Source organism: Carcharhinus amblyrhynchos, chromosome 26, assembly GCF_965287045.1.
Source record: "Carcharhinus amblyrhynchos chromosome 26, sCarAmb.v2.hapA, whole genome shotgun sequence".
Taxonomy (NCBI): Eukaryota; Metazoa; Chordata; class Chondrichthyes; order Carcharhiniformes; family Carcharhinidae; genus Carcharhinus; species Carcharhinus amblyrhynchos.
The window spans coordinates 17687848-17707010 of NC_137349.1; the positions used below are offsets into that span (position 1 = coordinate 17687848).

Consider the following 19163-nt stretch of genomic DNA (forward strand, 5'->3'; position numbering starts at 1 on the left):
ATCCTCTCCTTTCCTTCTCCCTAAGTGCTCCATGAATGGTATGTTTTGTCTGTGTAGCATACAAGAAACAGTACTTTTCACTATATCACAATACATATGACAATAATAAATTAAATCAAATCAAAGGGTACGATATGTCACTCCTACAATGACAATTTGACTGACTTTGATCTTCCCAAATATTATTACCTACATTAGGAAGTGCAGGAAGCTATATTGTAACCTACATGTTACAAAAAAAACAGCACTTTGTGGCACAGTGGTTAGCACTGCTGCCTCACAGCGCTAGAGACACAGGTTTGGTTCTGGCCTTGGATGACTGTGTGGAATTTGCACATCCTTCCTTTGTCTGCATGGGTTTCCTCTGGGTGCTCCGGTTTCATAGAATCTTGACAGTGCAGAAGGAGACCATTCGGCCCATCGAAACTGCACCAACTCCCCAACAGGACATCTTATCCAGGCCCAACCCCCGGCTCTATCCTCGTGACCCCACATGTTTAGCCGGCTAATCCCCCTAACCCACATATCTTTTAAGTTTATTTATTTGTCACAAATAGGCTTACGTCAGCACTGCAGTTTCTGTGAAAATCCCCTAGTCACCACAGTCTGGCATTTGTTCAGGTATACTGAGGGAGAATTTAGCATGGCCAATGCATCGAACCAGCACATCTTTCAGACTGTGGGAGGAAACCGGAGCACCGGGAGGAAACCCATGCAGACATGGGGAAAACATGCAAACTCTGCACAGACAGTGACCCAAGCCAGGAATCGAACCCGGGTCCCTGGTACAGTTGAGACAGCAGTGCTAACCACTGTGTCATCGTGCCATCCAACGGGGTAAGTGTGCCAAAATGCTTTTGGAGCCAGTACTTTGCCGAGTGCTCGCCTCACCTTATTGCGCGCGTCCTCCTCCGTTCTCCTCTTCTTGTCCAGGGTTTTGCTGGCATTGCTGCTGCTGGTACTCTGCTGGTCTTCTTCTGCTTTCACCGTCAGGTACTTGGCCTTCTCATGTTCCTCAGAACGCTGCATGTACGCCTGCTTCGCCTTCTTAAGGTTCGCCTCAGCTTCTTGCTGCAAGATGATAACAGAAAGTCAGATTGGTTCATTAGAACAGGGGCCCGAGACTGTTGGTCCAGGTCAAAACAGGTTAGACAAAACCCTTGTTATCTTACAAAAGTGCCCAGACATTTGTTGTTACCATCGAACAGCAAAATTTCACTTTAATTATATTCAGAGATCATCTTGCATGAGTATAGAATCCTACAGTGCAGAAGGAGGCCAATCGGCCCATCGAGTTGCATTGACCACAATCCCACCCAGGCCCTATCCCGCGAGCCCTATGCATTTATCCCAGCTAGTCTCCCTGACACTAAGGGGCACTTTAGCATGGCCAATTCACCTAAGCCGTACATCTTTGAACTGTGGGAGGAAACAGAAGCAGCCAGGGGAAACCCATGCAGACACAGGGAGAATGTGCAAACTCCACACAGACAGTGATTCAAGACAGAATCGAACCTGGGTCCTTGGCATTGTGAGGCAGCAGTGCTAACCACTGCGACACCGTGCCGAGTATATTTCTATTTGCCCAGTGAGATAGACCAAATGAGGAGATAAATGAGGTCTCATGTTGACCCAAAGACCTTGACTGATCAAAACCCATTAGATTGACTGCACTGTGGATCTTTCGGATGCATAATTTTGCTTTTTTTAATTCATCCAGCAGCAGCAAAAACAGACATCCAACATTTTCTGGCTAAATAATAGCTTTTAATGCAAGCTAATGTTTCTTTCAAAGGAGGCTGACCTTCGCATAAACTCTTACGCAAATGTGCAAAAATAAGGCAAAACAAATGGAAATAAATCCTGTCCAGGTCAGAACGTAACTCCAAGAGGTTATCAGGCAATTGCACATTGACACTGTGGAATTTCTTACACTTCCTCTGAAATGGGCAGCAATCACAATACGATATTGAAACTGTAACTTGCATGTTTCTCTCACTTATATTTTAAATTCAGGGGGGTCGTGATCTTAGGAAAATAGTGCCGAACAAGTGAGAAAACAGAAGAGAATGGTGCCTTTTTTCCTGTGAGCTGCGAGTTGCAATCTTACAGCACTCAATACAAAAAAAAAGAGCCTTGATAGGATTGCCGATGGTGGGGTGGGAGGCTTTATGTCACCAGTGAATCCGGCTGCAGAGTGTTGGGGGCGCCATTGCGCAGGCACCCCAATCTCACAGTGCACTGAGATATCTCCTGTCACCCTCTCCCATAGACCCACTCCACGGATATCACCTAATCACCGCCCACCCCCAATCGCTCCCTATACCGGTTCCACCCCCCCTCCACTTATCGCTCTCTGTGTTGGTCTCTCCTTTTTGGGTGCGAAGCGGATCGCGCTGCAAAACAGGGTTGGGAAGAGGCTTTCGACGCGAAACTGGTTTGTGCCCAGCATGAAAGCCTGGCGCGCTATCTTCCCAGCTCAATCCAGCGGACTGGAAAGATTGCTTCCCATGGGATCCAGCAGCCCAACACAGCCTTGCAAATTCATTCAATATTATTTTTGAAATTTTACACCATTTTCTTAGTTAAACTCCCCTCTCCATGCCAACCATGACCCTTGCACTCTAGCTCAATATCACACATTGATCTGCCCCCCACTCCTGCCCCATGTCTTGGCTCCCACATTAACTGACAGGGTAGTTCTCAATTATTTGACTCAAACACCAATGGTGAAATTCCTGTACTGTGCTGATCTCAGCTTGGGAAGTGGGAATGGCGCCTCTTAATTGCTCGCACCCTTTCAGGGCTCAGAAATGGAAAACTATCCAGGTTTTCCATTCCTGCACACTGCACAGTGATCTCTCTGCAGGCTAACGCACAATGGGCTTCTCGACTTAAGAGGCACCCCGCAGTCAAACAGCCTGCAGCCATTCCTCATCAACACTCTTGAGTTGTGATGACCATTCGGGTCAGCTAATGGCCGGGTGTGGAGGCAGAAATTGCCGGTGAAACCATTTTGCATCAAGAGACGCAGCCATGGTAGAGGGAGAGCAACATAAAACTGTGTGAGTGTACATGAAGAATTGTTTCGGGCACATGTTTAGATGTATGAGGCAAGTATTTTACACAGGAGGTGATGGGTGCCTGGAAATTGCTGCTGGGGGAGGGAGTGGAAGGAGATACGATATCCAGAAGGGTAGGGGGGTTTAGTTTAGTTTAGTCAGGCAGCATGGTTGGTGCAGACTTGGAGGGCCGAAGAGCCCATTCCTATGCTGTAATTTTCTTTGTTCTTTGTCACATACATTGGGTCCACTTGGCAAACCATAGAATCCCTACAGTGCAGAAGGAGGCCATTCAGCCCACCAAGTCTGCACTGACCACCCAGGTCCTTTCCCATAATCCCAAATATTTAACCCACTAATCCACCTAACCTGGGACACTAAGGGGCAATTTAGCACCTAACCCACACATCTTTGGACTGTGGGAGAACCCGGAGGAAACCCACAGAGACACAGGTTGCCCAAACCTTGCCCAATCTATAAAAGCAAGGTTTACCGATTGTTTCAAATTTCCTGAACGCAGGCTCGGAGTTTGGTAGAAATCCTGACTGTAAAATGGTGGCTCCTGTGACACTTTCAGCTTAGGTCACCACAAGTGCAGGCTCATCTGCCAGTATTAAAAAAAAAATTCCTGCACACTTCCTCTGCCTACAGCACAGCTTCACGAAGAACCCATTTCCTGCAGTTGTCTTATCTGATACCCAGTGTTAGTACAGCTTCAAAGCCCCACGCTGTTCCCTCTGCAGTTGTGCTGGGTCAATATTAAACAATAAAAGCTTCATCTCATGTCACTTTTGTTTCTTTTTCTTAAAAATTAACTTCATTAAAACATAAGTCCATGTGACATGTTTCCTCTCATGAGCTTTTTAATATTAGAAACATCCCCATTGGTTATTTCCTGAATGTTACAATTAACAGGCAAGGAAGGGCAGAAGAAAGGAATCTGAAGTGGCAGGGACTGTGATCTCTCCCTCTACTGGTGGTATTTAGATTGATGTTGGGGCAACCTTGTCTGCAGAGGGGCTGATACGCCCACCTCTCTTAATAGGCCTTATGCTTCTGGGGCCTAGAACAATAATGGGCAACCTGCGGCCTGGGGGCCACAAGTGGGTTGTGAATGCAGTCCACAAGACATTTTCTTGCCCACACACAGGGTCGCCACAGTCCGCTGATTCCCATCCATGTCATTTTTTTTTCCTGCCAGTATGGCTGAAGTGATTTGCACATGAAGCAAGAGCAAGTGAAATGAGATACGTGCTCACAACATTGACTGTAAGAGCCGTGTGCTCCCTCTGCGTCCAAAGTGTAAATATTCATTTTGCTTTTGCCATTTGAAGTTTATGATAGCTCACCTCATACATAAATGACTAAGTATTTACATACCTCATTGTGAAATATTCAACGGGTACTAAACACGTTTAACCATATTCATGGGGTCATAGTTAGTGAACCTGCAGCCCAGTGACATGAAGAGGGCCTCTCACTGCAGCCCACTCACTGGCCTAGTGCGTTCAATTATGAGAATAACCTTGTGTCCTATTTCCATCAATAAAGGGGATAACCTGAATGAGCTGTTTGGAATGTTAAAGCAAAGGGTAGATACTGACGGCATGGTGGCGCAGTGATTAACACTGCTGCCTCACAGCGCTAGGCAACCAGGTTCAATTCCCAGCTTGCATCACTGTCTGTGCGGAATCTGTACATTCTCTTCATGCCTGCACGGGTTTCCTCCAGGTGCTCCAGTTTCTTCCCATAGTCCAAAATACGTGCTGGTTAGATACATTGGCCATTTTAAATTCTCTCAATGTACCCAAATAGGTGCCGGAGTGTGGTGATTGGGGGATTTTCACAGTGACTTCATTGCAGTGTTAATGTAAGCCTACTTGTGACACCAATAAATAAATTTAAACTTCAGATATGTTAAAGTGTTTCCGATGGAAATTTTGAAAAGGAATGGCTGTAATTCTTAATATTTCAGTAAGTCTCTCAGAGGGAAATCATACAAGAAGCGTTATTTCACAGAAATCCTCTCCGCCAGGAGGTTGTGGAGGCTGGTACAATCAGAACTTTTCAAGACTGACATTGGTTGATTTTTGTCACTAACAGGTGTTGAGGAATATGGAGCAAAGGTAGGTACATGAAGTTGAGGTATAGAGTAGTCATGATCGAACCAAACCCCAGAACAAGCTAGAGGGGCTGAATGGCCCAGGCTGGTTCCTGTATTCCAAACTCAAATTACCTTCTAGTGTGACAGCTGAAACCTTTGCTAAAATTGGCATCTGAGCTATATCCCTTCGAGAAGAATTAGCCATAAATGGGGTTTCCCTGCTGGCTCATCAAGGACATCCAGTGAATAATTCAACAAAACAGGCCAAGAAAGATCCAGATTGGCCCCACTGGAGACAGGCCACTACGGTTGGCCTCAGTACCCCTGAGTTCCTGATGATAAAGAATGATTCAGGCTTCCCATTTCTCTCTGTTAATCAGAACCCTGATAGAATTTCTTTTATTGATACAGCCTGCCGACACTCATTACCACGAGTCACGCACTGAATAATGTGATAGGTTACTGATGCATCATTGGCTCGTCATGGCTTCATTGTGGCAAAGAGCCAGAGAGAAGAGGGAAGGGAGATAATCAACATAGAATCTCTACAGTGCAAAAGCAGGCCATTCAGCTCTTCGAGACTGCACCGACACCCACCTGGGCCCTATAACTGTAAACCCCCACATTTACACTGTCCGTCCCCCCTGACACTAGGGGCAATTTAGTGTGGACAATCCACCTAACCCTCACATCTTTTGAGTGTGGGAGGAAAACAGAGCGCCCGGAAGAAATTCACGCAGACATGGGGTGAACATGCAAACTCCATATAGAGAATGAACTGAGGCCAGAATTGAACCCAGGTCCCCTGCACTCTTAAGCAGCAGTGCTAACCACTGTACCACCGTGCCGAAAATATACAGTAAGACTCAAGAATGGGGAGAATCAAATAAATAGCAACGCAGTGCCCGCTTTCTATTTCTCTGACCAAGTGGTATCCATATCTTCACAGAGGGGATAAAAACAAATTACTGCAGATGCTGGAACCTGAAGCCAGAAGGGAAAATGCTGGAAAATCTCAGCAGGTCTGGCAGCATCTATAAGGAGAGAAAAGAGCTGACGTTTCGAGTCTGGATGACACTTTGTCAAAGCTTTGCCAAGCCAAAGCTCCACTCACCTGATAAAAGAGCAGCATTCCTTTGAAAGCTCGTGATTCCAAATAAACCTGTTGGAGTTTAACCTGGAGCTGTGAGACTCCTTACTGTGCCCACCTCAGTCTAACGCCGGCATCTCCACATTACAGATGCTGCCAGACCTGCTGAGATTTTCCAGCATTTTCTCTCTTCGCAGGGGGGAATATGGATCAATTAATATTTTGCTGATTTACAGCATTCTAAAACATATTCAGGATTTAATCCTCGTGGGTAGGGGATAGGGCCTGGGCTGAATGGCCTCCTTCTGCACTGTAGGGATTCTGTGAGTATGCTGAAGGCAGCGGAAACTTATACATGACTTTCAATTCAGGAAACCAGGAATGGACAAGGTGAACTCCATTATCACTGGATTTAATCCAATCTCTAAAGTATAATATCTGGGAAAAATGGAAGGAAAATGGCAAACTGTAAAAGGGCTTGAGTGACTGAAGAAATAGACCCTTCTGCTTAAAACATACAATTATATTTCAATGCTAAGGAAATACTGAAACACAAGTAATCAGGTATACGGTAATTTGTCATACCAGCTTTCTTTGTGCTCGGTGCCATTGTTCTTTAATTTCTTTTCTGCGCTTTTCATGGTCCAGTCTTCTTCCAGCTAACGGCTATGTTAAAGGAAATAGATGCACAAAGTCAGCTCTGGGACTCACTGCGGAATATAACGCTGTCAGGATACAGTTATCGGGAAGATACACATGTAGTCACACGTAGGCCAGACCAGGTAAGGACGGCAGATTTCCTTCCCTAAAGCACATTAAAAGTAAAGTTTATTTGTCACAAGTAGGCTTACATTAACACTGCAATGAAGTTACTGTGAAAATCCCTCAGTTGCTACACCCCTCTCCAGGTACAGTGAGGGAGAATTTAGCACGGCCAACCCACCGAACCATTAGTGAACCAGATGGGCTTTTCCAACAATCGACAATGGTTTCATGGTTATCAGCAAGTTCTTAATTCCAGATTTTTTAAAATTGGCAGGATTTGATCCTGAGTCCCCAGCCCATTGGCTGAGTTTCTGGATTTATAGCCTAGCAATAATATCATCAGACTATATGTCCTGATATTTACTGGTTGGCGGGAAGTAAGAACATAAGAACATAAGAAATAGGAGCAGGAGTAGGCCATCTAGCCCTTCGAGCCTGCCCCGCCATTCAATAAGATCATGGCTGTAGTCTGGGTCAGTGCATCAGGAATCCGTGGGTTGGGAATTGTCCTGTCAGTCATGGAACTGGCCCGGTGGGAGTGGGGAGACAACACAACTGTAGATGAGGGTTTGCAGAAGCCTGGGAAAGGAAAGGCCTCCAATTCCTCAAATCCGTTAACCTTCTCAGCTCTCCGCTTGGTCTTTGGTGTACTTTTAAGAAAGGTTTTTTTAAAAACATAATTTCTGCACCTCACAGTTTCACTGCTGTCATTGTTGCTGCCTTGAATGGAAATGTCCTTTTATTGCTACTTAAGTGGTTTAAATGGGGTTCTGTGTGTTTATTCTGGGATTAGTTTTACGATCCTGCATTGTTAAGAGGATGATCTTATATTTTTGGACAGTTTCTTTTTCATTTTCAGTTTGGGGAGTGCAGGTTTGAGTTTTAGTTTTAGAAGGGACAGCAAGCTAAAAAGAACGTTTTCCCTCTCTCCCTTTTGATTTGAAAATTCTGTTGGTTAACTGAAAACAAGATCTTGTTTCCTAAAGGGTGAAAATCTGCTGTTGTTGAGGGCTGGACCAGAGTCTCTCTGGTGCTTTGGGAAACTGCCTTATCTTCAAATGGTTCAGAGTGAATCCAGAGAACAGCCGGCTTCAACCAAATGACTCAATTTCTAGTATCACGTGAACATTAAACTGTGCTATGATAAATCTGTGAAAAGGGGCTTCTGTTTATGGGATTGGTTTGATTGGAACATTGTTAAGGGTTATACACTATCATGATTGTTTGTTTCTTGTTTGTGATTGATAAAAGTTCTTGCTAATTTTCTTACTATACAGGTTAACTATATTCTTATGTAAAGTTTGTTTGATAAAAGCTCCCTAGTGGGTCGCTTGAATTATACCTGAAGTGAAACATGTCATGCTTATCCTAGCCAAATTCAAACTGCAAAACTTATAATCCAGGCAGGCTTCATTAAACACTTGAGTTTCTGACCTGAATCATAGCAGTGACAATCTTATATTGATGGCATCAATTTATGCACTTTCCAAGAAAAGGAGACATTCTCTCTGTATCCATTCTATTAACAACTTTCAGAATGTTAAAGACCTCCACTAGATCACGCAAAGAAGAGTCTCAGCCTGTCAATCATTTCCTGATATGTATACCCATGCCTTTTGGTGTCAATCTTGCAAACCTTTTCTGCACCCTCTCCCGTGCCTCCACATCCTTTTTATAATATGGCAGCTTGAAGTGCACACAGTGCTCTATGTGTGGTGTAACCAAGGATTGGTACAGATTGCGTATAGCTTCCCCACTGTTCAATTCTATCCCGTTGGCAACAAAAACCTAGTGTTTGTTTTGCTTTTGAATAATGACCTTTCTAACTTTTAAGTGACTGGCCTATTTGTACTCTGAGATTCCTTCATTCCTTTGCTTACCTAGTCTTGCATCTTCCAAGTAATAAATATCAATAATAATCATAGAACCATAGAATCCCTACACTGCAGAAGGAGGCCATTTGGCCCATGGAACCTGCACTGACAATAATCCTATCCAGGCCTCATCCCCATAACTTCACTTATTTACCCTGGTAAACCCCCTGATGCTAAGAGACAATTTCACATGACCAAACAACCTAACCTATACATCTTTGGAGTGTGGGAGGAAACTGCAGACACAGGGAGAATGTGCAAACCCTGCAGAAACAGTCACCCAAGGCTAGAATCAAACCCGGGTCCCTGGCACTGTGAGGCAGTAGTGCTAACTGCTGTGACACTGTGCACAACTTATATAATAAGCTACTATAGAAATTATAGAAACCTTACAGTACAGAGAGGCCAATTGGCCCATCGAGTCTGTACCAACCACAATCCCACCCAGGCCCTACGTATTTACCCAATAATCCCTCCAACCTATGCATCTCAGGACACTAAGGGCAATTTTAGCATGGCCAATCAACCTAACCTGCACATCTTTGGACTGTGGGAGAAAACCCACACAGACACAGAGAGAATGTGCAAACTTCACACAGACAATGACATATGCTGGGAATTGAACCCAGGTCCCTGGAGCTGTGAAGCAGCAGGGCTAACTACTGTATTACTGTGCCACCCAAATATATATTACCTATATATATTTGATCTTTTTGCACATTAACAGATCAATAGACTAAAGTAGGCTCTTGAGAAGCACTGACAATGGAGATCTGTTGAGTAGTTCTGGCCACTCAGTTTTATTGTTGAACATGTTTTCAAAGCAGAGCCTTCAAATCAAGCATGTGTCTCTCTTTGTCTGCGCTCTGTCCATAGGGAACATCTCACTTGTCCACATTTAGGCACAAGTTGACAAGTGGAGACAAGGATTAGGGAGCTTCTGGAGTGGAAACTGGAGGTTCAGCTCCTAAAGTGTCCCGTTCTGCTGATTCAGCCGGGACCAGTTTGGGTTGCAAGCTTATCTGGAATCAGCATTGGGAGGAATTTGAGGCTGAGTGACAGATTCATCCCTACGGGGCCCAAACAGACAGATCAATCAGCAGCGGTGCCCTGGAGGGGAGCACACCTGCCTGGCTCAGTTATCGGACTCTGTCTGTCACAAGGGGTCGACTTGGCTCCACTCATCAATCTCCAGTCCAATCACTTTGCAGCAAATTCAAGCCTCACAGGTTCTATATTTGCCACCAAAGACATACGTATAAAAGACTAATCTATATTCCCTTTTTACAGATACTGCCAGCCCTGCTGCATCAATATTTTCATATTTCAAAAATTGCAGTTTCTTCTTTGAATGTATTAAAGTTAGAGGATAGGATAGAAATAAATGAATGTGAATGCAATCAATGTTGTTAAGAGTTACTCGCACTATTGATACAGTAATAACGTACATACCCAAACCTGTATAACTAAGGACAGACAGGTGACATTATTATTAGCTTTAGTTAAATGATCAGAGTGCATTACCAGGGCACAGTGCTGGTGACATATCTTACATACTGAGGGATTTATATTGTGTCCTAAAGAGATTGACACACAATTTAATGTTGAATTATACTCATTTTTATTCTATGACTACTTTTATCTGTAACAAAAGCCAGTGCACATCTGTAAACAGTGGAACACTATACGCAGTGAAGAGTGACTGTCAGCGAGTTGTCGATAGTTGAAGTAATTAAAGGGTTTAATTGCTCATTTGGTTTACAATGCTCTCTGGGACTCAAAAGAGTTCAGACTTGTAGACATAATGCAAAATAATCAAGTTTTGTTTATAAATGTTGCCTCCCATCATTAACTATTCACCCTGAGCCAAGGACATACAAATGCTGCCTTTATATTGTTCTTGTACCTACTTGAACTTGATGGTGTTTTTTCACTCTGCACTGGTTTCCCTGGGCTCAGGTTAACAGCCAGCATTACATTTACACTTTGAACATGGAAAAGGCAATCTTTTGAAGTGGAATATTCCAGACTGAGCAGATTGTTGCCTTGATTTTAATAGTCTTTCTACTCTCAAGGGAAAGCAGTGGCATTGTGGTATTGGCGCTGGATTAGTAATCTAGAGGCCCAGGGTAATGATCTGAGGACCCACATTCAAATTCCACCATGGTATATGGTGAAATTTGAATTCAATAAAAATCTAGAATTAACAGTTCATTAAATGATCATGCAAGCATTGTTAATCATTGTAAAAAAAATCCTTTTAGTCTTTAGGGAAGGAAATCTGCTATCCTGGCCTACACATGATCCAAATGCAGTTGACTTTTAAATATCCTCACCGATGGGCAATAAATGCTGGCTTTTGTTACCAAATAAACCTGTTGGACTTTAACCTGGTGTAGTGAGACTTCTTACTGTGTTTACCCCAGTCCAACGCCAGCATCTCCACATCAGTAAATGAGCTAGTAACATCCCATGAACGATTGAAAAAAAAACTTGACTCGTTTTGGCTGGATTTCGCAGACCCAGTAACCCGGCAGTTATAAGGAGGGTTGAATTCATAAGGTTTCATCCCAACTCAAATTATCCAACAAATCCCCCACCCACTCTTCCCACAATTTACTCCAACACCACTGGAGCCCCAAACAATCGCTGGGGCTCTCTCCCAGTACACTAGCTGCTCTCAAAGGCTTTGGCCTAGTGAAGCAGGCTTCCCACCCAACAGGACTCCAGCCTGTCAGTCAGGCAGTCCGTGGGCAGCAACTCCATAGGAGGGGAAAGAAAACCAAAGCTGCAATTTTTAAATTCGGAAAACCCGTTCTTCTGGGTCTTCCAATCTCAAAACAACCACAACACCCACCTTTCCTCCCCTGCTGGATTGAACAAACACCTCCAGGCTAAAATCCCTGTCCATCTCCCTGTCTGTTTTTGAAGCCTGTGCCACCATAATATTGGTCCTGCCAAAATGTAACTACCTCACATTTTTCAGCGTTAAATTTCACTCGCCAATTATTTGCTCCCTCTGCAAGTTAATGTCCTGATTGGCTACCATTCTCCTCAGTATTGACTTCCCCCACCCCGGTTCTCTCCGGTTGCTCTGTGCCCTCTGACCCAGCTCGATCTGTTTGGTGCACTGTGTCCGTGCAATGCTCTCGGACATTGACAAGTATAAAATAAATGTTAATTTTACATATTTGTAACAACACGATAAGTACTTATTATGGAATAGGTGCAATTTAAATAATGTAAGTAGGCTTTAATATTCTCAAAGAACACCAGTCATACGACAGTGCTGCAATAATGGATCGATTACTGTCCTAACTGTGTCTTGTTACCTGGAGGAAGGTTTGGTTCTGGAGGATGCTAACTCCTTGTATCATGCTTTGTCCAAATTCCAGGTCCTGTTCCAATGCCAGTGAGTAGATTGATAGGAAGGGCACATGATGCTAAAGAGACACGAAAAAGGTACAGATGTTCAAATAAAGTTTTAAAGTTTGAAGTTTATTAGTGTAACAAGTAGGCTTACATTAACACTGCAGTGAAGTTACTGTGAAACTCCTCTAGTCGCCATACTCGGGCACCTTTCGGGTACATTCGGAGGGGCATCACTGAGTGAAGCATTATGCTGTAATGTACAGTACAAAACAGTGTGCCCGCTGTACCACCTGACAAAAGCTCCTATAATCAACATTGTGATTGGATTGAGTTGCTGCCCGTTGATGCTTATAGGAAGTCTTGTGGCGCAGTGGGTAGCGTCCCTGCTTCTGAGCCGGAAGTTCGAGTCCATCCCAGAACTTGATGGCCAAGAAAGGTGCGAGCATAACGCGGCCACACAGCTGAATATCAACCTGCAATACCCTTCCAACACGCCAATAGCAGGCAGTAAGAGCAGGAGAGACTCCTGGTCAGCAATGCTTGATGCAGAGTGGCACCTCTCCAAGCCTCTGGCTTCAGGTAGTGATTCGTGCAACAATTGGAATGGATGAAAGTCTGCCTTGTGCATCACTAAGTGTGGGAAGTGACACCACCTTGGTGTTTAAATTGGGGTATTATGCTTGGATATTCTGTAACTCCATTCACTTCCTTTAATTTGGTGCAGCTAAAATGGGTGTGAGGATAGAATTAGGGCATCTGACACGGAAGATTATTCTTGAATAAAAACCCAGCCTGCAGGTGCAGCAGGTGGTCAGGAAGGCGAATGGGATGCTGGCCTTCATAGCGAGGGGGATTGAATATAAAAGTAGGGAGGTCTTGCTGCAGCTGTATAGGGCATTGGTGAGGCTGCAGCTGGAGTACTGTGTGCAGTTTTGGGCGCCGCACCTGCGCAAGGATATTTTGGCCTTGGAGGGAGTGCAGAGGAGGTTTACTAGGCTGATACCGGAGTTGAGGGGGTTGAGCTATGAGGAGAGGCTGAATAAACTAGGCTTGTACTCGTTAGAGTTTAGAAGAATGAGGGGAGATCTCATTGAGACGTATAAGATGATGAATGGGATGGATAGGATAGAGGTGGAAAGACTCTTCCCGCTCAAAAAAGACAGTAGGACTAGGGGGCACAGCCTCAAGATAAAGGGGGGGCAGTTCAGAACGGAGTTGAGGAGGAACTTCTTCACTCAAAGGGTGGTGAATCTCTGGAATTCTCTGCCCGTTGAAGTGGTGGAGGCTGCCTCGCTAAATATTTTTAAGAAGCGGGTTGATGGGTTTTTGATAAGAGAGGGGATTAAGGGTTATGGGGAGAGGGCGGGAAAGTGGAACTGAGCCACGACAGATCAGCCATGATCTTATTGAATGGCGGGGCAGGCTCGAAGGGCCAGATGGCCTACTCCTGCTCCTATTTCTTATGTTCTTATGTTCTTATAAGTGCCGGCCATGGCTCAGTTGGCATCAACCCGAGTTTCTTGTTTCAAGTCCTGCTCCAGGACTCTTTCTTTCTCCACATATTTCCCCTTAAATGCAATTTGTTTTACACTGTGGCTCCTGCTAATGCAAGATCACCGGTGATATCCATCTGAGCGCACACACTTGTCCGTGCATGTGTAGAAAACAAACTGTGCGCAGAAAAAAATGACCTTTTTAATTTTTTAATTGGTCAAAGAACACACTGGAAGAAAACACAGAGTCCTGATATTAAAGGCATTGCTGATGGTACACAGTCTCAGTGGATGGGATCGTGAGAGCGCTCCATCTTCTGTTCCATTAAAATAAGTGCCAGGGCAGACTTGCTGTTTTTCAGCATTACTGTCATTTCTCCACAGATTTTTGCACAGGTTTCCTAGGATACACCATAAAAACTATCCACATCTTTTCTCTCCATGTGTTTAAGAGTTCTGAACTCCATCGCTTGTAATGACATCTGATCACAGAATCCCTACAGTACAGGAGGCTCTTCGCCTCATCAAGTCTGCACCAACCACAATCCCACCCAGACCCTATTCTCATAAACCCACACATTTACCCTGCTAATCCCCCCAGTACTAGAGTCAATTTAGTTTGGCCAATCCACCTAACCTGCACATCTTTGGGGTGTGGGAGGAAACCGGAGCACCCGGAGGAAACCCACGCAGACATGGGGAGAACGTGCAGACTCCACACAGACAGTGAGCCAAGGCCGGAATTGAACCTGGGGCCCTGGCACTTTGAGGCAATCAGTAAACATCAATACTGCGGTGGCAGCAGATGCAGCCTTATTTAATATTTGATGATGGGGTATGGGTATCACTGCCATTTATTTCTCTGTCCTAACTTCCCTTGAGAAGGTGGTGGTGAGCTGTCTTCTGGAACCTCTGCAGACTTATGTCACGGTGCCACTGGGAAGGAATTCCAGGAATTTTCCCCAGAGACAAAATAGGAATCATGATATGTTTCCAAGTTAGGATGGGATGTGACTTAAGAGGGGAACTTACAGTTAGTATTACTCCCTTGGAATTTTAAGTGATAATGATCATTGGTTTGAAAGGCATTGTGGAAGATGCCTTGGGATCTTGTGGTGCGTCTTGTAGCTGGCACTCGCTGCGAAGAAGAGAGTGAATGTTTAAGGAGGTGGTTTTTAAAACATTTATTCTTTCATGGGATGTGACTGCCACTGGCAAGGCCAACATTTCTTGCCCATCGCTAATTGCCCTTTAACTGAGTGTTTTGCGGGGCCATTTCAGAGGGCAGTTGAGAGTTAACCACATTGCTGTGAATCTGTAGTCACATGTAGGACAGACTGGGTAAGGATGGCAGATTTCCTTCTCTGAAGGACATTAGTGAACCAGATGGGTTTTTATAGCAATTGATGATAGTTTGATTGCCATCCCTAGCTTTTAATTCCAGATGTTATTTATTGAATTTAAATTCCACCAGCTGCCGTGGCGGGAGTTGAACCCACATCCCCAGATGACGTGCCTGGGTTTTGGAATAACTAATTACTAATTCAGTGACATTCGCGTGTATATTAATTCCTTACCTCCTGTGTAATCGTGTGTCTACACGTATGGATCAGCTTTGTCAGCCCTTTGGCAAAGTCCATTTCTGCAGAAGATCATAAAATATTTGATATAAACAGAAAGTGCTTAATCACACATAACAGGGCGAATTTTCCCCTTCCACTTGCCATGGGCATCATAGCGGGCGAGGGGCAGAGCATGGAAAGGTGCGTTGACCTTGGGCGGGATTTTCAAGCACGGCTAGAAGATCCCACCCAATAACTTCAATCACTTTACATGGACAGTTTCTTATTCAGGTCATTCACTGTCAATTAATAATGATCAGAAAACACTGGATGAAAGAATGAGAAAGACAGCAGGAATGCTGGGTGATCTACAAATTTATATCACTGAATCCTACAGTGCAGAAGGAGGCCATTCTGCCCATCGAGTCTGCACTGACCACTCTTGTCTGTAACAACCAGTCAGATCTCATTCAGTCCACCAGATGAAAGAAAGACAACCCCCTCTTGGGTTTCAACTTGGTGAAACACTCTGTCCAAATCTTTGTCATCTCTGGGTTCATCGGTTCCAATGTACTGCTTATTACCCACCCCCTTCCTCCATCAACATCAGCTCAAGAACAGCTTTGGCCCCCCAACCTACTTGGTAATCTACCAGGTACCAAGTCTTATGGTCACTGTACCAGTGGCTAAAGTATTAAGTTCTCATCTTTGTGTTTGGACCCACAAGTTCATGAATGTGGCCCAGTCCATCACACAAACCAGCCTCCCATCCACTGATTCTGTCTACACTTCTGTCCACGGCAAAGCAGCCAGCATAATTAAGGACTCCACGCACCCCGGGACATTCTCACTTCTACCTTCTTCCTTCAGGAAAAATATACAAAAGTCTGAACTCACATACCAGCCAATTCAAGAACAGCTTCTTCCCTGCTGCTATCAGACTTTTGAATGGACTTACCTTGCATTAAGTTGATCTTTCTTACACCTTAGCTTTGACTGTAACACTATATTGTGCATGCTCTCCTTTCCTTCCCTATGTACGGTATGTTTTGTCTATATAGCGTGCAGGAAATAATACTTTTCACTGTATGCTAATACATATGACAATAATAAATCAAATCAAATCGAATCAACTCCATCCCCAATCCAGTAACCAGTATTCCAATTCCTGCTTTGAATGCTCTGTTGCTCTGACACTATCCTGTTGTGCAATGCTCCCCCACTTCTTCCAGCACTGCTCGCAAAGTTTTCCAGATCACACATCCTGAATTCTCTCTCAGACCTCTCCACCTTTAAGATGCATCTTATGTCCTCACCCCTTTCTTAAGCTTTCAGTTGCGCCCTCTCCTCATACTTCCTTCTTTAGACTTGAACATTTTGGTTCATTTTCCTATCTTAAAAGTGCTACAGAAATAAACGTTGTTGTTGGAAGGAATTGTACTTCATGGTGAGAACTGTATGACATAGGAGCAGAAGCAGGCCATTCAGCCCATTGTGTCCGCTCCTCCATTCAGTGGGATTATGACTGATTTGAAATGATAATCCTCACTTCCACTTTTATGCTTTATTCCAATAACCCTTGATTCCTTCACTGATTAAAAATCTGTCCATCTCAGCCTTGAATACACTTAATGACCGGTCTCTGCGTAATGAAATCCACAGATTCACCACCCTCTGGCTGAAGAAATTCCTCCTCATCTCGCTTTTGAAGGAGCGTCCCTTCACTTGAGTTCTAGTCTCTCCCACTAGTGGAAACATCCTGTCCATGTCCACTCTATCTCGGCCTTTCAGTATTCTCTAAGTTTTAATTACATCCCCCCTCATCTTTCTAAACTCCATCAAGAATAGACCCAGATTCATCAGCTGTTTCTCATTTAACAAACCCCTAATTCCTAGAATCATTCCTGTGCAGCTTGTCTGGACCCTCTCCAAGGCCACCACATCCTTCCTTAGTGCCCATTCAAGACAGAGATGAGGAGGAATTTCTTCAGCCAGAGGGTGGTGAATTTGTAGAACTCATTGTCACATGAGGCCAGGTCATTGAGTGTCTTTAAAACAGAGATAGCTAGGCTCCTGATCAAGGGTTACGGGGAGAAGGCAGGAGAATGGTGATGAGAATCTTATCAGCCATGATTGAGTGGCAGAGCCTACTAGATGGGCTGAATGGCCTAATTCTGCTCATATATCTTAGGGTCTTTTGGATCCTTTACTCTGAGATAATGCCCTCTGGTCCTAGACTCTTCCCCAAGGGGAAACAGCTCCTCTACATCTTTTATATAATCCAATATATCGGTTGCATTAATGTAAAATTTGCAATTAATCTCCAAATTCTACCAAATCCAATTGTTTGATTGCCTTTAGGTATTGACTAAGGATACAAGTGACTGACAGCTATTTTGATGGCAGTAACCAATAGCATCTTGCAAACCAGAGTCGCCAAACCGAAAGTACTACCCATGGAATGACGTGACTTCAGTGCTATCTGTGTCTCCTTGTCTAAAGGTGACAAACTCAACCCTGCCTCACCCAAAGCTGTTCTTTTCTCCAGGTAGTTGATCAGATCTTTCATGTACTTGGAAACAGTTTTGGCGTATTGCAAAGCAGCTTCGACACCACCCTCGGATTTCTGAAGAATAATGTCCACTTCTTCAGCAGAAAGACAGCCTGTAATCAGATACAAGAGAGAAAGTGGGAAACAGGACATATTTTACGTGAAGTGCTTCAGGTAAAAGGACGATGGCTATCAGGTTTCCTGTAGATTGTGTGCACATTTGGACTCTTAAAATAATTGGGCCACTTTTCCCTTTCACATTGTCTGGGAATTGTTCAACTTCTAGATGGAGTAGGGAGGATAAGAGATGGAGACTTGTAGAAATAAGTCTCCACCTCGGATTTTTCTATGCCAGGATTTGCAGATAGACGAGGCTTGTCCTGTGTCTGAAGTAGACAGGCCTGTTGTAAAGATTTAGATGAGTTAAGAAGATGTGTTCCTAGCCGCCTGCCACAGTTTATTTAACATTGAATCAAGGGGCTGCACGGTGGCACAGTGGTTAGCACTGCTACCTCACAGTGTCAGGGACCTGAGTTCAATTCTGGCCTCAGGTCACAGTCTGTGTGGTGTTTGCATGTTCTTCTTGTGTCTGTGTGGGTTTCTTCCAGGTGCTCTGGTTTTCTCCCACAATCCAAAGATGTGCTGGTTAGGTTGATTGGCCATGCTAAACTGACCCTAGTGTCAGGAGGATTAGCAGGGTAAATATGTGGGGTTACAGGAATAGGGCCTGGATGGCATTGTGGTCGGTGCAGACTCGATGGGCCAAATGGCCTCCTTCTGCACCTCTATGATTCTAGGGATTCTATGATTGATTCTTAGTGAAGGTGGGGGTGGGGGGTGCGGGTTGTGCAGAGAAACAAGCCTTTAGAGTTGAACTGTGACACCATGTGGATTGGAGAACACCCAAATATTTGGAGGAAAATTTGCTTTTGGTCATTTTAATTAGGCTTTGATGACCTTCAAGGCCTCTTGATAACTGTTTTCCAGACTCCAGAAAACCAGTGGCTGGGTGCTCACCGCTGAGGCTTTAAGGAACGGCTTAATGGAGGAGGGAGAGGCAGAGGGAAAATTCCAGAACTTAGGACCTGGGGCCGAGTCACCAATAGTAGAGATATTTTATTATTTTACGTGATGTGGACATGCAGGCCTTGCCAATGATTTGTTGGCCGTCTCTAATTGCCCATGAACTAAGAGTTTTACTAGGCTATTTCAGAGGGCAGTTGAGAGTCAACCACATTGCTGTGGGTCTGGAGTCACATATAGACCAGACCAGGTAAGGATGGCAGATTT

The 19163-nt window shown here is 44.3% G+C and overlaps 1 protein-coding gene across 1 annotated transcript in view; it reads right to left on the reverse strand.

Annotated features, from left to right (window-relative positions):
* The window catches only part of LOC145358478 (rho GTPase-activating protein 45-like), a 189696-nt gene that overhangs the window by 35470 nt on the left and 135063 nt on the right, over positions 1-19163 (reverse strand). Inside the window, exons 7-11 of the mRNA XM_080212568.1 lie at positions 17849-17986; positions 15338-15402; positions 12228-12338; positions 6842-6922; positions 892-1071 (exon numbers count right to left, since the gene is read on the reverse strand). Of these exons, the coding sequence (XP_080068694.1) occupies positions 892-1071; positions 6842-6922; positions 12228-12338; positions 15338-15402; positions 17849-17986 (575 nt within the window). The remainder of the gene's footprint in view (positions 1-891; positions 1072-6841; positions 6923-12227; positions 12339-15337; positions 15403-17848; positions 17987-19163) is intronic.